This window comes from Anabrus simplex, chromosome 1 (assembly GCF_040414725.1).
Source record: "Anabrus simplex isolate iqAnaSimp1 chromosome 1, ASM4041472v1, whole genome shotgun sequence".
Lineage (NCBI taxonomy): Eukaryota > Metazoa > Arthropoda > Insecta > Orthoptera > Tettigoniidae > Anabrus > Anabrus simplex.
Genome location: NC_090265.1, coordinates 1,570,199,931 through 1,570,221,048, shown reverse-complemented (window position 1 = coordinate 1,570,221,048; position 21,118 = coordinate 1,570,199,931). Strand labels below are relative to the sequence as shown.

At 37.0% G+C, this 21,118-nt stretch overlaps 1 protein-coding gene across 3 annotated transcripts in view; it reads right to left on the bottom strand.

Moving 5' to 3' along the window:
- LOC136858532 (proteasome adapter and scaffold protein ECM29) overlaps window positions 1–21,118 on the bottom strand; it is a 925,266-nt gene that overhangs the window by 437,388 nt on the left and 466,760 nt on the right. For all 3 annotated transcript variants that reach the window (XM_067138136.2, XM_067138135.2, XM_067138138.2), the window contains one exon: window positions 11,337–11,648. In XM_067138136.2, coding sequence (XP_066994237.2) covers window positions 11,337–11,648 — 312 coding nt within the window. The remainder of the gene's footprint in view (window positions 1–11,336; window positions 11,649–21,118) is intronic.

The following is a 21,118-nucleotide window of genomic DNA, read 5'->3' as shown; positions in this document are numbered from 1 at the left end:
GGAGAAAATGGCTGAGAAACAGAACAGTAAGAATACAGGCACTGCAAGGAGTGCCCCAAGGTGGTTCAAGAAGAGAAAAAGATTTGCTGGCAAAAATTCACTGAATATCTGCAGGAAGAATCAATCAGAAGCAAAAAAATCTTATTTCAATGTGTAAAAAAAAAAAAAGAAGAAAAACCCAAGTGAAGTGCTAACTTCATTAAAAATGAACAGGAGGAAGTGAGGATACAGAAGCAGGATATATAGCAGAGGTGGGGAAAATACTTTGAACACCTTTAAAACGCGAAAAACACCTCAGAACAAGGAGAAATCGAAGAACCTAATTTGATGGAGATAAGGAAAACAAGCATCATAATTCCAATTTTCAAGAAAGGAGATAGAAATGTTTCAACTTGAGAGGCATCACTTTAACATCTCAAGTTGGTAAACTTTATGAAAGAATTATAGAGCGTAAAATCTTATTGAAGAGAACCTCTTCGAAGAACAGTATGGATTCAGGAAGGGGAGATCAAGAACTGATTTAATCTTTACAGTCAGACAGTTAATGGAAAAGTACTACGAACACAAGCGAGATTTGTGGTTAGCCTTTCTGGATATCAAGAAAGCATTTGATGCTGTGAACAGAGAGAAGGTGTGGGAAAATTGGAATACAGGATGACATGATACACAGGATCAAGAATTTGTATGAAGATACCCGAAAAAGTCAAAACACCTGTAGGAATGACTGAAACCTTTGATATACAGTAAAATCTGGGTTAAGAGGGGGTGGTGTTTTGTCTCCTCTTCTTTTCATCACTGTGATGAACGAGATTCAGAGAAAAGTTCACCAAATCATTGGAGGTAAGAAAATGAAAGTTACAGTATCCTGTTCGCGGACAATATATGCTTGTGGGGAGACTCTAAAGAAGACCTTTAAGACCAAACAAACTCCTGGACAGAAGCTGCTAAAGAAAATGGACTCATCTTCAGCCAAGAGAAAGGTGAGGTTATGGTCATGGAGAGATATGGACAACCAATGGGACATATTGAAATGGAGGGGAAACAGATACAGATGAACCATCAATTCAAATATCTTGGATGTGTTATCTCTGATACTGGTTCTATAGACAAGAAAATTTCCCACAGAATTCAGCCAGGTAGCAACTTTTACAAAATAGTTAAAGACATAATATGGAACAAGAAAATACCAACAAAATGTAAGAGAGTCATATATGAAACCTATTAAGTACCAATCCTGACCTATGGTTGCGAAACATGGACCATGAGAAATAAAGATGTTAGTAGAATCCAGGCAGCAGAAATGAGATTTGTCCGTCGCATGATCGGTAAAACATGGAGGGACAGGTCCGTAATGAGGAAATCCGCAAGCAGGCTCAAGTTGTAAGACTGCAGGACAGAATAACAGCGTAGCGACTGAGATGGTATGGACATATGCGACACGTGGGGGATAACAGATTACCAAAAAAATGTATGATCTAAAACTTGAAGACAAAAGACCAAGAGGGCGACCAAGACTCAGGTACAAGGACATAGTGAAGATAGACATTCAACAGCAAGGACATACTTTGGAAAGCATCGAAGAAGGAGAGAAGATCAGAGACCGCAACTGGTGGAGAAGCCTTGTTCGCCGACCCATCACTTACGATGGAATGGACGTGGGATACGTATGTATATGTATGTAGGGAAAACTAGGTGTCCATGGCAGAGACTGAGTGGGCCACTAAAGGAATGAAATGAGGCAAGACAGCTTGAATTGACAAGGTCATCATAGAAATGATAATAGCAGCAACAGCAGCAGCAGCAGCAATTGGTCTATAGTGGTTATATAGACTCTTCAGAGGGATATGGAAAGAAAAGACTGTTCCAAAAGAGTGGATGAAAGGATTCATTATACCAATTTTCAAGAAAGGAGACAGGAAGCAATGTGAAAATTACAGAGGAGCGACACTGATACCTTGCACAACTAAGATCCTTGAAAGAATATTGGATAAATGAATAAGAGACACAATAGAGGGAAAATTGGCAGAACACCAGTATGGATTCAGAAGAGGCAGGTCAACAACTGACCCAATATTTGCATTGTATCAAATGATGGAAAGGTATCGGGAATATGGAAAGGACATGGTAGTAACGTTTCTAGATATTGGATAGGCATATGACAGTGTCCCAAGGAATTTGGTATGGAAAACACTTGGCAGGGGCACAGATTGGGAATGAAACAATGGTAATGGTAATAGCATTGTATCAAAATTTCGAAAGTTGTGTTAGAACCAAAGTGGGTCAAACTAAATGGTTCTGAGTTTAGACAGGCTTAAGACAGGGAAGTGTATTGTTTCCCTTACTGTTTATTATCATGGATAGAATTCTACATGATGTCAAGGAGAAGATGATGGGCAAGCAAGTAAGGTCTATGCCCTTTGCTGATGACATTGTAGTTCGGGGAGATAATGAAGAGGAAGTACAGACACAAGTTGATTTATGGAATGAGAAGGTAAGAAATTTTGGAATGAAGATTAGTACTGCGAAAAACAAGACTTTGGTCATGACGAGAGGTAACAAAAAAATCCAGGGGAGTGATAAAAATAGGAACTGAACCTCTTGAAGTAGTGAACATTTTAAAATATTTGGGCAGCATGATGTCACAAGATGGAAATTTGGATGGAGAAATTGATTGAAGAATACAACAGTCTGCAAGTTTCTACAAGTGTGTGGGAGACATTGTATGGAACAAAGATGTGCTAATGAAGTGCAAGAAGGTTTTATACTCGTCCTACTATAAACCTATACTGACATATGTTTCAGCAGCCTGGACGTTGACTAAGCGGAACCAAAGTAAGATAAAAGCAGCTGAAATGATGTTCTTGAGAAGCATACAGGGAAAGACGAGATGAGATTGATATAGCAAAGCTAAAATGGTTTGGACACATGATGAGAATGCCAGGGGAGAGAATATCAAAGAGAACATTCATGGATAGAGACTGGAAAGAGGTCTAGGGGATAGCCTAAAATAAGATCAAATCAAATCAAAATCTCTTTATTTGCAAATGAGGTGTCTACCTCGGTGGCAAATGGTACACTAAAATACATTATTGTCAAGCACTAAATTTTAAATTAACAGGAGACGAAGAAAATTTTTCTAGAGTACAATATTATACAATTTACGCTAATAATTTTTTCTATTAAACACACACATCATCCTTAATAAATTTATATTGTTTACAAAATTCTACTTATAATATCTTACGAACATAGTCAACTCATATACAGTACGGTATGTGAAATTACTTCTAATAATACTATACAACTGGTATAAGATTAAAATTAACACTGAATTTATTTACATATTTATATTTTACCCATTTTGGAACCTAAGTAGCATAACGACCTGCTGCGTCTTAACCAGAGCCCCTTTTGCCACCACTTTTCAGAGTTCCTGAAGGGCCTTCACAGCTACCGTAGCGGTCCCAGGGCCCTCGAAGTCCCCACTGTACTTCACCCCTACAGGCAGTCCCCTACTTGGGCTGTCCAAACTCCTTAGACCAGGGGATGGAATTAATTTAATCACACACATTTATTATTTACAATATCCTGCACTGGTCGAATGCCCTCCAACATTTAATTTATTATCTCTGTTGTTGTTTATTCTCTTGAATATCTGTACAGATTTTGGAAAAGGATCAAACACTACCCCTGGTAAACTGTTCCACTCCTTCACGCCCTTCCCAATGAAAGAAAATTTACCCCAATCGCTTCTGCTAAAATTCCTTCTAATTTTGTACTTGTGGTCAGTTCTACCAATATAATTATTTTCCAACCGAAGCCTCTCACGGATATCTCCCCATGCTTCTTCTCCTGTATAGGCTCTATATAATTCTATAAGTCTAGTTTTCTCCCTTCTCTTACTTAAAGTTTCCCACCCAAGTTCCTTTAACATTTCTGATACACTACTCTTTCTCCTGAAATCCCCTGTTACAAACCTTGCTGCTTTTCTCTGCACACCATCTAGTTCTTTTATTAGGTATTCTTGGTGAGGATCCCAAACACTGTTTGCATATTCCAATAATGGACGAACCATACTCAAGTAACTTTTTTCTTTTAATTCTTTGTTGCATCCTTTAAGTAGTCTCATTATGACATGTAACGATCTGTATGCTTTCCTAACAATGTCATCAACATGACCCTTCCAGTGCAAATTACTTTCAAATCTCACACCTAAGTATTTGCACTTGCCATCTTTTGGGATAACTACCTCATCCAAAGTATATTCAAATTCAGTTTTAAAGCTCCTGTTTGTAAAAGTTGTAACAGTTGATTTGCCTCCATTAATCTTCATATTATTTTCTTCAACCCATTCTTGGATACTGTCAAGGTCCCTTTGTAATTCTGAACAATCCTCAATGTTATTTATTTCCCTATAAACAATTATGTCATCTGCATACAATCTTATCTTCGATGTTATATTGTTCCCTAAATCATTTGCGTATATTAAGAAAAGTAACGGACCGATTATACTACCCTGTGCAATTCCCTTCCAGACTTTCTCTTCTTGGGATATATTATTTCCAACTTTGACTTTCTGAACCCTTGAATTTAGAAATGTTCTTATCCAACGTATAACCCTTACATCCAATCCTATTCCCTCCAATTTCTTTAATAATATTCCATGTTCCACTCTATCAAAGGCTTTGGAAAGATCTATGGCTATGCAATCTAACTGGCCTCCTGAATCTAACTGGTCTGATATGTCCTGCTGAAATCCCACCAGTTGTGCCTCGCAAGAAAATTTCTTTCTAAATCCATACTGGCTCCTCATGAACCAATTTTTATCATCACATATCACATATCCCTCTGATGTACTTTGCTATTAAACTCTCCAGTATTTTACAAACTATACTGGTCAGGCTGATTGGTCTGTAGTTCTCTGGTTTCCTTTTATCACCCTTTCCTTTATAAATTGGTATTATTATAGATTCTTTCCATTCCTTTGGTATCACACTATTATTTATGACATAGTCAAAGAGAAATTTTAAATAAGGCACTATATACCACCCCATTGTCTTTAATACCTCCCCAGTAATTTGATCACTTCCTGCTGCTTTTCCTTGTTGAAGCAGTTGGATTTCTCTGAAAATATCTTCATTTGTGAATGAGAAGCTTCTTGTTTCCCTCTGTGTCTCTCCCTCTCTACCTTCTGTTACGGTTTCCAAGTCCTGACAATCTTCTACTGAATCTCGGAATTCCCTACTAAAGAGGTTTGCTTTCTCAGTATCTGTTAAATAGTGTTCACCCCCTTCTCCCACCATTGTAGGAATTTGGATTCCTTTTCCTTTTTGATTCCTAATATATGAATACAGCTTTTTCCATTTCCCTTTGTGGTCATTACCCTCTTGAAGAATGCCATTCATATAATTCTCTTTTGCTTCCTTTTTCACTCTATTCAGTTCCCTCATTAGCTGTTTTCTACTTTCTCTACTCTCCCTACCTTCTTTGATTTTCCTGTTTACTATTCTACATTTTCTTTTTAATTTTCTTATTTCCCTTGTGTAATAAACAGGGTCTGAGGTCATTTTACCCTTCTTAACAGGTACAAATCTCTTCTCTCCTTCCCAAATGATTCCTTTGAATTTAGCCCAAAGTGTATCCACATTACTCCCTTCACTTATCCAACAACTGAATTGTGATTTAAGGTAAGTCCCAAATTCATCAACTTTAGTTTTTCTGTACAATTTCTTGTCTTGTGTGACCCTCTTATTAAGCCTTTTTGGTACCAGTCCTACATCCATTATTACAGCCTTATGGTCACCTATTCCTTCAATTACCTCAGTTTTATCAACAATTTCCCATGGTTTAATCAAGAATACATCTAGTAAGTTATTGAGACGAGTTGGTTCTTGTACTACTTGTGTAAATCCTCCCTCCCAAATTAACTTATTTGCCAGTTTCTGTTCATGGGCTTCACTTGCAGCTCCATTCCATTCAACTTCAGGCAAGTTTAGATCTCCCCCAATTATTACCGTATCATTATTGTTTTTATGAGTATAATCTATTATTTTCTCAAATATTTCCATGTCTCTTTCCTCTCTTCGGGGCCTATATGTTCCTATAATTCCCACCTCCTTCATATTATCACAAACTAATTTTATCCCTAATATTTCATCCCTTTCATCAGTAAACCATTCATGCGAACAATAAGTTTCCTTCACCAGAATAAATACCCCTCCTCCCTTTTTATCTCCTCGGTCTCTACGATAGACTGTATACCCTTCTGGAAATACTTCTGTATTACCCACCCCTTCTCTCAACCATGATTCCACTCCTATCACCACATCCGTCTCATAAGATTCCATCAATGTACCGAATTTTAATTGTTTATTTACTACACTCTGACAGTTTACCAAGAGCAATCTCAGACCTCCTTCCTCCCTAAAACTTGACTGTTGCAATTGGGTAACGTTCGACACATGAGTTGAGAACTTCCCTGGAACCCAGATCCTTGTACATAGTTCTTGATTTAAGGGTCTGGGTTTTCTGGCAAGTTTCCCTGTATGTGCCAGTTTAGTGGTATGGGTTTTCTTAAGTACAGATTAGTTTGCAAATCTCTGTTGATAATTGTAGCAATTTGTCTACAGAGAGTTGCTTTTCCATTACCATTTAGATGTAACCCATGTCTAGTGAACATTTGCCTGCCAAGACCTAAAGTATCTACTACATGGACATTTCTAAAACTCTTACTTAATCTCTTAATTTTTATATTTACATCATGTACAGCTTTGTTCACACATGAGTCCTCTAAAAGGTCAAACCTGGGTGGCACATTTACTACAATTACTTTTGAGTCAGGTAGTTTAGAAATCTTACCTCTGAGAGTCGTAATTAATTCCTCACCTTCATTTGCAGCAATGTCATTTGTACCACTCACAATCACCACATAATTGTCCTTCTCGAACACAGGATCACAACTTGAAAGGACGTCTTCAGTTTTGGCACCTGGTTTTATTAGTCCTAAAACCTCAGTCTCTGGATTCTGCAACTCATCTTTGATGCCTTCTGCCATACCCCGCCCTTGACTGTCTGCGTAGAGATGAATCTTTGGCGATCTTGACTTTCGGTTGGTTTTCTTCTGTAGCTTACCTCCACTGGATATAAAATTTTTTGGAAAACTTGGTGTGTCTTCTTCTGGAACTTGCTGCAATAACTGAAATCTATTTTGGCACTGCAAAGAGTTTTTTCCCGGTTTTAAGTTGTACGTAGTTTCTCCCATATGTTTAACATTAGGCCTAAAATGGCCACGCGTCACTTCCGTCCACGGCGATCTTTCTTCTCCAATGTCTTCTTTATCTTCCAGTTTCTTTATTCTGTCCTTTAAGCTTTCATTTTCATGTTTCAGAGCGCATAAGTCCTCTTGTAGCACTCCTAAAATCTTAATTATAGTTTCGTAAGTCTCTCTTTCTTGTTGTTCTGCCTCACTCTCAGTTTGTTTACACTCGGGACACAGCCACTCATTTTCTTCAATATCAGTCCTATTTACAATATTTGCACAACGAAAATGGTACCATTCATCACACTTACGACACAGAATCCCATTTTTAACTACTCTTCTGCATTTGCCACATTTTTCACTGCATCTTACACCATTATCTACTACGTATATCACAGACTCACACACAGTAGTCGCCATCTTATTATTTATTATTATGGAGGAGCTCTGTTGTGGACTGTATTCCAAATAGAGGAGTCGATAGCAATAAAGTACTAGAAGAGAAGTGGTTGAAAGATCTAGTAAGGTGGAGGGCTTTGGTACACTACCCTACCCAGAGAGAATCTGGAAAAGGGAATGGATGAAGAAGATTCTAGGTCACATATTTATTCCAACAAATGGTACCTGAATGGGTTAAATTTAGATACATTTTTGAAATTACTGTGTATGGGACCAACACCAGGACTACTTGATACAAGAACTGGAAAAGATCCAAAGGAAAGAAGCACGATTTGTTCTGGGTGATTTCCGATAAAGGGGTAGTGTTATGAAATTGTTGCAAACTTTGGGCAGGGAAAACTAGACTAGGGAGTAATGAGACGAGGGGCTTAACTGTGGTATGATTCGAGCTGTTGAATTGGCATGGAGAGACATTAGTAGACAAATAGATTAAGTGGAGCTTTTCAAAGTACGAAAGATTATAATATGAAGATAAAGTTGGAATTCAAGAGGACAAACTGTGGTAAAATATTCATTTATAGGATGAGGAGTAAGGGATTGGAATAAATTATCAAGGGATATGATCGATAAATTTCCAAGTTCTTCAAAAACAACTAAGAAAAAGCTAGGTAAAAATAATTTATAAGGAATCTGCCACCTGGCTGATAGCCCTAAATACAGATCATTGATGAATGATTGACTGATGATACTGTATTAATATTTAACAAAGCTATACATACTGTACATAATTAGAGAAATAACTTTTGTCTTCATTTTTCTTCCTAAAATTAGGGTACGGTGATTATCCGATGGCGGGGATTATTTGGGTGTATACCCATTACAGATACTATGCGTAAGAGAAGACTGGGATTCTTTGGACATATCATGAGGATGCAGGATTCGAGACTTCTGAAACAACTAGTTCAACACAATCTCGTCTCAAAAAATACCACAACAGGATGTAAATGGATCAGAGAAGTAAGAGAGGATCTGAAGGAAATAGGCCTTACAACAGAAGACACCACAAATAAGATAAAATTGAATACAAAACTCAAGAATACAAAACCTCCGCTTTACCCTTACACAAAACAAATCAACAACACGCACATTTTCAACTGAGGAAAGGGCACGAAGATCGGAGCGTCTGAAGAAGTATTGGGAGGACCGCAAAGCTTGAACAATCCCTTCAAAGAGACCTGAACGACGGACTGACTAAAGTGATCCTATGTGGTCATAAAAGAAGAAAAAGAAGAAATTATCTGCAGTGCTGAAAGCAAAATTATCACTTAACTGACAGACTATATTCGAAACTGTATGAAGGCTACAACAAAGAATATCAACTAATTGGCTTATTATCTGTTCCTTATTTTATATGTGCTCCCGTTTGCTACAACACTGAAGTTCATGTGTGTTGACTTATGTTCCTACTCTGTGAACAGGGAGTTGGCTTCTAATCATCTTCAAGATGGCTGTGTTTGCAGTGACACTCCGTCTAGCCATTATGGCTAAGGGAGATGATTACCGTCCACCCTAGTTATGGGACTGAAGTGGCTGTGGAGCCTCTTATTTACATTGTTCCTGCTGTGTGATGAGTTATTTTGTTTGGTTCTATTTACTCTTCAAGTGGGTGATTGGTGCAATGTTATTTAATTTTGTTTAAATACTAACTGTGTGTTATATGCTACTGTTTAATAAAAAGGGATCTGTCAGGATTATTAATGAACCTCTTCGTTGGTAAGTTTTGAAAACATATTTTGTGTGAAAGATAGCTTATCTACCATGACTGTGTTAATACCAGGAGTTTCCCGAATGTAAACATGTCGGACTGAAACATATTGCTATGCAGCGCAATAGTGTTGCGTGGATATTTCCTGTGATATTGTGTGAAAATGCCTCAAATCTGGTCTTCATCACCTGAAATAATAATTGAAGCTGTTTAAAAGTGTTTCCCCCTAAATTTCAAGGTGATATCCGGTATGTACTTCAACAGACTTAAAACTAAAACAGCTGTGGTCTTCGTAATTAAGTGTTCTTTCAGTATTATATTTAAAGACCATTCTAGGCTCTGCCAAGGCCTAGTAGCATAGTATTATCATTGTTAATATTTAAATTTGACATTCTCAGATGTGTTTTACTTAACCTTCTTGGGTCATTATTATTATTAATTGGCTCTCTTGGAACTCATTTATTTTCTATATAATATTGAAGGTGCTATTATCCTTTTGGAGCTTAATTTGCTTTAATGTTACGGTTTTAACTCTTGCTATTGTTGTGTTGCTCCATTTTACGACGGTTATGTCACTGTTATGTCAAGATAGTGGGTATTGATTAGAACTTGATAAGGATTACATCACCATTATGAGTTGATTGTCTTTCGAGTAGCATTGGGGAGCAGATGCCCGTGTGGGATAGTGGTCAAGTCAAACCAGATTGATGATGACTGGGGTTTATTGTGCCTCATTAAATAATACTGGCAATGTGATTTAAGAAATGTGATCACTATGATGTTTCTACCATTGAATGTGTGATGGGATTTGGTGAAATTAACAATTTTTGTGTGAATATGTCAGAGGTTTGACCTGTCCCTGACATGTGAATTTTTTCTAGTTCTTACTTCGCCTACTACACCTGTGGCATTTTGAAATAGTTGATTGGGATGTGTTTTCTTCCCTTCTGGTTTAATTTCTTAATTTTATTTCTTGCGTGAATTTTAAATGGTGTTGATATTTTCAAAGCTTTTCAATACTGTTGTAGAAAAAAGTTGGTCTACTAAAAGGGGTACCCAGTTCTTTAAAAGGGTTTATTGAGAGCTCCCAACCAAATAGTCATGACCATTAATCTAAAGGTTCCTTATGTAAACAAAAAAAAAAAAAAAAAAAACACACAAACAAACAAAAAAAAACTGCAGTTCGTGTGTAAGATTATATATATATATATATATATATATATATATATATTTTTTTTTTTCCTAAAGGTATTATACCTTTGGTGATTCAATATGGTTCCAGTGTTGAATTAATTATTTCCTGTTCTTATTTAATTTATTTAGTTAAATGTTGTTGTTTCTTTTAAAATTATATGGATTATTATTGGTGTTACTATCCTTTTAAACAAATATTCTTATTTATTAAATGTTACATGTGGTTTAAATGATTTAGTGTTTTAGGGTATTTCGCATGAATTGCTCTATCCTATTCCCCTGGATCCACCCTTTGTTGAAGTTCCTTTCAACCTTTGGTTCTGCCCACATTCCATCGCTTCCCAGTCCTGTGTCTGTGTTTTTATCGAGGCCTACCCTAAGTAATTGGCATTATTTCACACTGGGATGGCCTCTTGTCTCTTTGGTGGTTGGGCTAACAATCGAAGACTTGGGCTGCGGTATTGTGGCTTCAGTTGTTTGATTGTCCTTGTCTTCGGTTGTTGGTACGCCACGGCAGTTTTGTCCAATCCACAAAGTGCCCAATAAACTACCCTTCAGGAAGTGAACATTTATGCTGTCAGTAGCATTATACATGTCATAAAACAGAAGTAATCTTAGACATGGCAAATAAGTTACCTGACTTTTCACAGTAGACGAAACCTTAGTCTCTTGATTTAAAAAATGTATATCTCTGAAAAATATAATGTTTAAAGTAATTACTTGTCTTATATTGGGATGTGGATTGGGAGCCATTTTATTTAGTAGTTCTGCCATAAGCCATTCCAAATCCTGATCCCCACATGTATTGCCAGGACCTTCAAATTCTTCTTCCAAGACACTCCATCCATCTCGAGCCTGAGGTGACGCTGAACTCAGCACGCAACACACTAGAGCTTCTCCAACAGTGAGATGGACATCTACATCTCTTGTATCTTTTGCCAGGTCAAGGAAGCCCTGAATAACTTCACGACTATGGGGGAAAATCTCTCCAACGCAGAGAAATCCCAACGTCATAGCAGCACGCTCCTTTACCTAAAATTTAAAAAGATGACAATCTGTTACATATGGACAGTTAATTAAATACATCTTTTTTGAAAGATCTAATTCAACGCTGTCATCACCCTTTTCCAGCTGCCTAGGTAACAAGGCCCTCCATCTGTCTAATTACGATGGTAAATTTGGAAAATATATCCATCTGAAGTTCCTTGAAAATACTGATGAATTTAAAGAGAAGCATTTGGATTATACCTAAATAGGGCCTATTTCTTCCTGATATGGTTCTGCTTATGCAGGCCGTTCAAAAAAAATAAGGTCTACAGTTTTAAAAATTCCTATTAAATAACAAACAAACAACCTACAAAGATACAAACCCCCATAAACAAACATTCATGTTCTTCTGAGAGATGTTAGTAAAGTGAATTGACATAAAGAACTTCATAGTAAGTTAATTTCATAACAACGTGCTCAATATAAAATTGTGATTTATGACTTTATGTATATATAATGAAAATAAATCTCTTTTGACATCTACATGAGCAGACTTCAGGCAATTTGCCTGCTCTCTAGGTTGAGAAGTGCATGACAAAAGTAATATTAATGCTAATGAAAGAAGCATTATCAAACAAAAATTCAATAAAATATTTACCAATGAAGCACTGATAAGCACCCATTCCTTCTACCAAACCTCTTATCAAAGATACCTCGATTAAAGAAAAATTAAAAATAAGAAAACTCAGATGATTTGTCAGTAAATTTCATACCAGCGACCACTGTAAGACAAAGGGCATTGGTACCAATTAGCAAGGGTTTATAAGATTGAATACCAATCCAAAGAAAATGCTACAAAGTTAAAAATATCACAGATACAAAAAAAGAAATGGCTTTATAACAGGTGATTGTTTGTTATCATGTACTGTATGTTATATTCTATATACACCTTGGATACAAATTTAAGGACTCTGGACTCATGTCCAGATCAGATAAAGATTTTATTTGAGCTGTAAATCCAAAAGACATTTACACTTTTAACTCAGAAACACTCAAGAGAGAGCTCTCTTACCTATTATCTCAAGCTACTAAGGAGGAAATTGTTAAGAGTATTAAGAAGAGACTTAGAATGAGGCACACAACAATAGGCCACGCACCACACGTCGCACTGAGAAGTCTCGTATAACCTATGCCATTTGAGTAACCCTCCAATTAATTAATTTTATCCAATTTTATCTATCATTTATTCAGGTTAACTTCATGGAAACTGCAATTAATTGCGAATTTATGTATGTATGTTCAGTCCACCAGCGATGCTGCTGGCGGAATCCTCAACAGCTCTGCCATCAGCTGTCATAGATGGCCTAGGCATCACTGAAGAATTTCATTCTTTAGGTTCCGTATTGAATCCAGATTCACAATAGAGAATTGGGAAAAGTTAATATCCACCTTTTCAATACAATGTATTACGTGAGGGTTTTACATTTAAAACATCACGTTTATTTACATCTGGTACCGGTTTCGACAATGTTTGATGTCATCATCAGCCAAGGACAATTGTACAAAGATATATTACATTAATCATGACTCCTACAGCAATATAACATGTAATGAATATAAACATGAATATAATTTTTTTTTTAATATATACATATATAAGCTGACAGTCAATGGGATAAAAGATTGTTTTATAAGGTGTACACCTTAGTATTTTAGTTAAAAAAGAGAAAGTATTGAAAGTGAAGTATAATAATCAGCTTTTAGTGACATATTTGTCTGTTGAACAGTAGGGTTGTGTTTTTGGAGGCTTTATAGCCATGTTTAACATTATAAAAGTAGACACATGCTTAGTTATGAGTGTTTCTAAATAAAAATATGTACAGTAAAATCTAGAAAGTATTCGAATATGTCTTGAGCTTGAGCTTAAAAGATTGAATGTCACTGCACATTGATGTTGGCATATAAAATGTCCGTTGGTGGTATTAGATGTATTAGATGTATTAGATTAAGGCTGAAGATGGCCAGCCTAGGTCGAAACTAGTCCCTAATTTAGTAATGTAATTCAGATATATTGCATATTATAGTATGGAAAAGGTGGACCATTACGGCATTAATTTAATGATAATTATTGTGATCACAAATGAATATGGATCAAAACGCTGAAGTGTATATCCTAAGACTTAGAAAAACAGGAAGAAATCCGTTGTCTTTGGGGCAGAGTAATCATTGTAAAACAGAAGGAAATAATGAAATATATATATAAAATAAGAGTTTTGTCTGTACATTGCTCAGAATTTGAAAAGAATAGTATTTCTGTATCGGTCATGTCCACAGTAACAAGGAAATGAACTTTTTACTTTTCCGTAATGTCCGTCCGTCCGTCTGTCTGTCTGTCTGTCTGTCTGTCTGTCTGTCTGTCTGTCTGCATGTATGTACACACATCACGAGAAAATGGTTGAAGAGAATTGAATGAAAACTGATATGTAAAGTCAGGGGATGAGCCACTACAATCTAGGCTATAAATAATTTTATTCATGTTGAGAGTGAAATGGTGGTTCAGGGGAAGGCCTAAAATTTAATTCTCAAATATTTATAATATTAGTAGGGGGCGGATTTCTATGACCTAAAAACATAAAAACATGACTTAATGAATAGCATCTACTTTACATAGAAACACTTTTATTATGATTGCTACAGGTTGCAATTAATTTAGAGTTTAAAAAGTTTCTTCAAATTCTTCAAAATCTTTAACCCAAAATTAACTAAAATGATTAATATTTCATGAAGTTGTTAAGGTTATACTGCATACTCCTAGGCAAGGACAGACTCCGTGGAAGACATAAACACTACAGTTACTTTCACTGTTCAGTATTCATTACATACATACATACATACATACATACATACATACATACATACATACATACATACATAATCATTATAGACTGTTATGCCTTTCAGCGTTCAGTCTGCAAGCCTCGGTGAATTTACTAAACGTCACCATAATCTTCGATTTGCAACTAGTGTTGTGGCCTCATTTAGTTCTATACCTCTTATCTTTAAATCGTTAGAAACCGAGTTTAGCCATCGTCGTCTTGGTCTACCTCTACTTCTCTTACCCTACATAGCAGAGTCCATTTTTCTCCTAGGTAACCTATCCTCCTCCATTCGCCTCACATGACCCCACCATCCAAGCCGGTTTGTGTGTACAGCTTCATCCATCGAGTTCATTCCTAAATTAGCCTTTATCTTCTTATTCCGAGTACCCTCCTGCCATTGTTCCCACCTGTTTGTACCAGCAATTATTCTTGCTACTTTCATGTCTGTTACTTCTAACTTATGAATAAGATATCCTGAGTCCACCCAGCTTTCGCTCCCGTAAAGCAAAGTTGGTCTGAAAACAGACCGATGTAAAGATAGTTTCATCTGGGAGCTGACTTCCTTCTTACAGAATACTGTTGATCGCAACTGCGAGCTCACTGCATTAGCTTTACGACACCTTGATTCAATCTCACTTACTCTATTACCATCCTGGGAGAACACACAACCTAAATACTTGAAATTATCGACCTGTTCTAGCTTTGTATCACCAATCTGACATTCAATTCTGTTGAATTTCTTACTTACTGACATCAATTTAGTCTTCGAGAGGCTAATTTTCAAACCATACTCATTGCACCTATTTTCAAGTTCCAAGATATTAGACTGCAGGCTTTCGGCACAGTCTGCCATTAAGACCAAGTCGTCAGCATAGGCCAGACTGCTTAATACATTTCCACCTAACTGAATTCCTCCCTGCCATTTTACACCCTTCAGCAGATGATCCATTTAAACTACAAACAGCAAAGGTGAAAGATTACAGCCTTGTCTAACCCCAGTAAGTACCCTGAACCAAGAACTCATTCTACCATCAATTCTCACTGAAGCCCAATTGTAAACATAAATGCCTTTGATTGATTTTAATAATCTACCTTTAATTCCATAGTCCCCAGTATAGTGAACGTCTTTTCCCTCGGTACCCTGTCATGTGCTTTCTCAAGATCTACGAAACAAACACAACTGCCTATTCCTCTCGTAGCATTTTTCAATTACCTGGCGCATACTGAAAACCTGATCCTGACAGCCTCTCTGTGGTCTGAAACCACACTGGTTTTCATCCAACTTCCTCTCAACCACTGATTGCATCCTCCCTTCCAAGATGCCAGTGAATACTTTGCCTGGTATACTAATCAATGAGATACCACGATAGTTGTTGCAATCCTTCCTGTTCCCTTGCTTATAGATAGGTACAATTACTGCTTTTGTCCAATCTGAAGGTACCATACCAACACTCCATGCTAATCTTACTACTCTGTAAAGCCATTTCATCCCTGCCTTCCCACTATACTTCACCATTTCAGGTCTAATTTCATCTGTTCCTGCTGCTTTATGGCAATGGAGTTTATTTACCATCCTTTCCACTTCCTCAAGTGTAATTTCACCATCATCATTTTCCTCCTCCCCACGAGCTTGGCTGTTCGCAACACCACCAGGAAGATTTCCTTTTACATTAAGATGATGTTCAAAATATTCCCTCCACCTCTCCAGTGATTCCCTGGGATCTATTATGAGTTCGCCTCAATTACTCAAAACACTGTTCATTTCCTTTTTCCTCCCTTCCTAAGATTCTTTATTACTGTCCAGAATGTTTTCCCTCCTGCTTGACCTAGCCTTTCCAGGTTATTACCAAAATCTTCCCACGACTTCTTTTTGGATTCAACAACTACTTGTTTCGCTCTGTTTCTTTCATCTACGTACAAATCCCTGTCTGCCTCGGCCCTTGTTCGGAGCCATTTTGGCATGGGGAGGAGCCTACAAAAATGTAATCAATAAAATACAGGTTGTTCAAAACCTTATATTACGAATAATGTACCAGAAAGGAAGATTATACCCAAGTAGTCAATTATATGCTGAAGCAAATATATTTAATGTAAAACAGCTCTATGCCCTTGAAATATACAAATATATTAACAAAAACAAAAATATAATTGAGAACATTAAACATGAATATTCAACACGCAGTAAGATGTACCACCGTTGTATGTTATACAAACCCAAACTTAGCATAACAAAGCGCAATTTCTTGTACTTTATTCCAAAATTCTTCAATGTCCTTCCCGATTCTTTACAAACTACTTTATTAGGTCAGAAAATGAGTCTGAAGTGTCTTAAATCCTTTGTCAGGGATAATAAAACTGTTATGGAGGAAATAACTAAATGAGAATATCACGTCACCTTATCCAATTTCTATTCAATGCTCCACCATGTGCTGTTGATCATATCCGTCATTCACTCATACCCATACTCGTATTTCAGGCATCATTTAAAATATATTTCTCACTATGTAATTAATATTCTAAATTACCACACACACAAGGTTTCACCTTACGTGGTAATTTACTGATATCTACTCGACTCTGTTGAGGTTGGTGTGATTTTGTATAATAATAATAATAATAATAATAATAATAATAATAATAATAATAATAATAATAATAATAATAATAATAATAATTTATTTGATGTGTGCAAGAGATAGTTACAAGTTCAATTTATTTTAAGTATTAATATGTTGATAATAATACTACTACTTCTGTAATATATGTGGTTTAGTTATAAGATTAATATTTCTCAAGTAATAATGTTATTAGAAGAGTTATGTATATATAAAACACAGTCCTGTAAATATGTAAACGACATGATGAATGATGAAAATTTCTGATAAGCCTTCTTTTTACGTTTACAAGCTGCTCTCACTTCATCATTCCACCAAGATGTTTGCCTTTTCCCATCTTTACACACAGTTGTTCCTAGGCATTCCCTTGCTGTTTCTACCACAGCATCCCTGTATACCACCCATTCACTTTCTATATCCTGAACCTGCTTACTGTCTACTGTTCGAAACTTCTCACTAATCATATCCATGTACTCCTGTCTAATTTCCTTGTCCTGGAGATTTTCTACCTTTATTCGTTTGCAGACAGATTTCACTTTCTCTACCCTAGGCCTAGAGATACTTAGTTCACTACAGATCAGATAGTGGTCTGTATCATCGAAAAATCCGCGAAAAACTTGTACATTCCTAACAGATTTCCTGAATTCAAAGTCTGTTAAGATATAGTCTATTATGGATCTGGTACTCCTAGCCTCCCATGTGTAGCAGTGAATAGCCTTATGCTTGAAGAATGTATTCGTAACAGCTAAACCCATACTAGCACAGAAGTCCAGCAAACGCTTCCCATTCCCGTTAGCTTCTGTATCTTCCCCACATTTACCAATCACCCTTTCGTATCCTTCAGTCCTATTCCCAACTCTCGCATTGAAATCGCCCATTAGCACTATTCTATCCTTGCTGTTGACCCTGACCACGATGTCACTCAATGCTTCATAAAACTTGTCAACTTCATCCTCATCTGCACCCTCACATGGTGAATACACGGACACAATTCTTGTCCTAATTCCTTCAACTGACAAATCTACCCACATCATGCGCTCATTTACGTGCCTAACAGAAACTACGTTGCGTGCAATGGTATTCCTGATAAAGAGCCCTACCCCAGACTCTGCCCTTTCCTTTCTAACACCCGTCAAGTACACTTTATAATCTCCTATCTCTTCCTCGTTATTTCCCCTTACCCGAATATCACTTACTCCTAGCACATCCAGATGCATCCTCTTTGCTGACTCAGCCAGTTCTACTTTCTTTCTTCCATAAGCCCCATTAATATTGATGGCTCCCCATCGAATTCCATTTCGTTCGCTAAGTTGTTTCCAAGGATTCCCTCGTCTGTCAAATGGGAGTGGGACTCCATTACTCCCATAGGTCCGATGCTTGCTTAAAATATTCTGAGCTCGGTAAATTCATGAACCAGGATGCTACCCTACTTGCACATAGTCCAAGTGAGGATCTCTCCTCTAACGGGTATAGTCCTAGCCGCCTGAGCACAAGGAGGGCCATGACTCAGAATATGTCCGAGGTGCCCACTCCTATTCCATAGCAACTGGTATCCCGACTCTCAGGACCATTTACTAGGCCACTCAGCCGTTGCCCATGGTTCACGAACTAGGACGTGACCACAGTAACCCATATTCAATCAGTTTTAATATATACACAAAAGATATGTTATTTGAATGAAACTCATACCTGATCTAGTCTCCATTATCAGAATTGTTGCAATTTATGATGACATGCAACTTAAGATTTACATCACTTGGAGTTACATCACTTGGAGAAAATTCCTGGAAATCTGCAGATGAAGGGTTTCCACAAAGAATGTCACTTATTCCACGCAGGGATACAAGTCCGCTATTTTTTTCCCCAGTACCTTTTCTAATTTTCTACACACCCTAGATGCTATTGTTCCTTTCGCATGCTTTAATTCCTGTTCAATGCACTTTACAACATTCAGTGCATCGCTTAGTTCTGCACCTGAAACTTCCAGTTGCATGATTGCTCCAGATAAAGAATTAAAATTGGACTTTATGTAAGCCAGGTCCGCTTTTAATGTGGTGCTTGAAAATAAATCTTCAGTGGTTTTTATGGAGGACGATTCTGCAGGATCATTAGACTTCACGATCTTCTCCATGACATCTAAGTTGTTGCAATAGTACACTGAGGCATCAAGCCAAGTCCCCCATCGCGTTATAACTGGCTTGGGAGGTAGGGGTAGTGAAGGTGCTTCTCCTTGAAATTTTTGAACGCGAAGTGGAGCTTTAAAAATTAAATAATTGAAAAGGAGGTTCAACCTATTCAATACTTAAAAGAAAGAAATGCAGTAATCACATTCCTATTTAAATGGGACCGGTTTCGACCTTAGTCCAGGTCATCATCAGCCGTAAAAACATGTACAATGTTTATGAATATTGGAGGTCAGTTTCACACTCTGATAGGCACAAAGACACGACACCACATTCTGTCATGCACAAAGTCACAACACTATCAACTAATATACGAAGATCAAAAATATCTTGAAGTCGCAGACGAATAGATTTGTAGTAGAAAGCCGCTAGCTCCTGGTGATCAGCGCGGCACATTTCTTTTAAGTATTGAATAGGTTGAACCTCCTTTTCAATTATTTCATTTTTAACATCAATAATTTCAATACGGAACAATGAAATTTTTATCTTTAAGTGGAGCTTTGACAAACACTTCCTTACAGTTCGATATTCATTTATCAACTTCAGGATAGCTACTTCTAACTTCTTCAGTTGCCCTATGCAAGGCATGTGCAAGACATGTCACATGAATCATTTTTGGGTATAGCATTTTAAGTCCCTTGGCTGCCTTCACCATATACGGAGCAGAATCAGTTACAAATAGAAAAATGTGCTCTCTCTTTGCCCCGTTTGGCCACAACAGATTCATTGAATTGTCAAAGAGAATTGCAATGGTGGAATGGTTTGTCTTCTCTAGCACTTCACATGTCAGGAGGAACGTATCTCCAGGCCGGTCTTCCTTCAGCGTGCCAACGATCACATTTGCTACGTATCTTCCATCCACATCTGTGGTCTCGTCTATTGGAACCCATATCTTACTGTCTCTCAGGCCACACCTTATTATATCCAACATCTCTTCATAACAAGGGGTCAGATAGTCCTTCCTGAGAGTAGATTCGTTGGGAACGGGATGCTTTGTATATTTTTCAAGAAATTGTCTGAAACTTCGGCTGTTAAGTTTCTTTAAAGGAATATTAGACGAAACCATCATCTTGCAGAGATCTTGTGAAAATTGTGAATACTGTGAACTAGATGTCAGGGTTTCGAATAGCAGACATTGCCTATTTTCGAGTGTAGAATATCTAGTAACACAATTCTTATGTTTTACAGTATTACAGTGTTGTTGCACAGAGAAGCGTTTTTCGGCAGTAACTTTTACCTCACACAATTTACAGAATAATATCACTCCATCTGTACTGAATATGTTTTCACCAAACTCGCGAACAAAACTTCACTACTTCCCACAAATTGAGACTTTCGTTTTAGGCATATTGAAAGGAACTGAATGACTAAAGCTCCCTAATGACCAAGGTCATTCAATGTGTTGAAGGTGGAAGAGGGAAGGGCGAAGGAGAGAGATAAGAACAATGACAAATAACTGCAGAATTACCTCTACTTCCTTGTAAACAATAGCCTGGTTTCCAGAAATTGACCCAGCTAGCAAACAATAGCTCCTACCTGTTAGAAACATTCCATACACTACTTTAGAATGGTTCTTCAGTAGTATATTCCAGTCTATCCTGAAAAATAATTTCTAGAGCTAATTCTGATTTTTATAAAACAAAATTCAAATGAAAACTACCGAACTATGCCGTTATAATCATATTTTATTCAAAATATGCCATAAAACTTAAGAAAGCCTAAATATGCATTTATATGCCCAATAAAACCTCCGTTTAATTTTGATTATCATGCTTGGAAACATGTTGAAAATACAAGACTATAAGATATAATGTTAAGGGAAAAGATATGACTTGTCA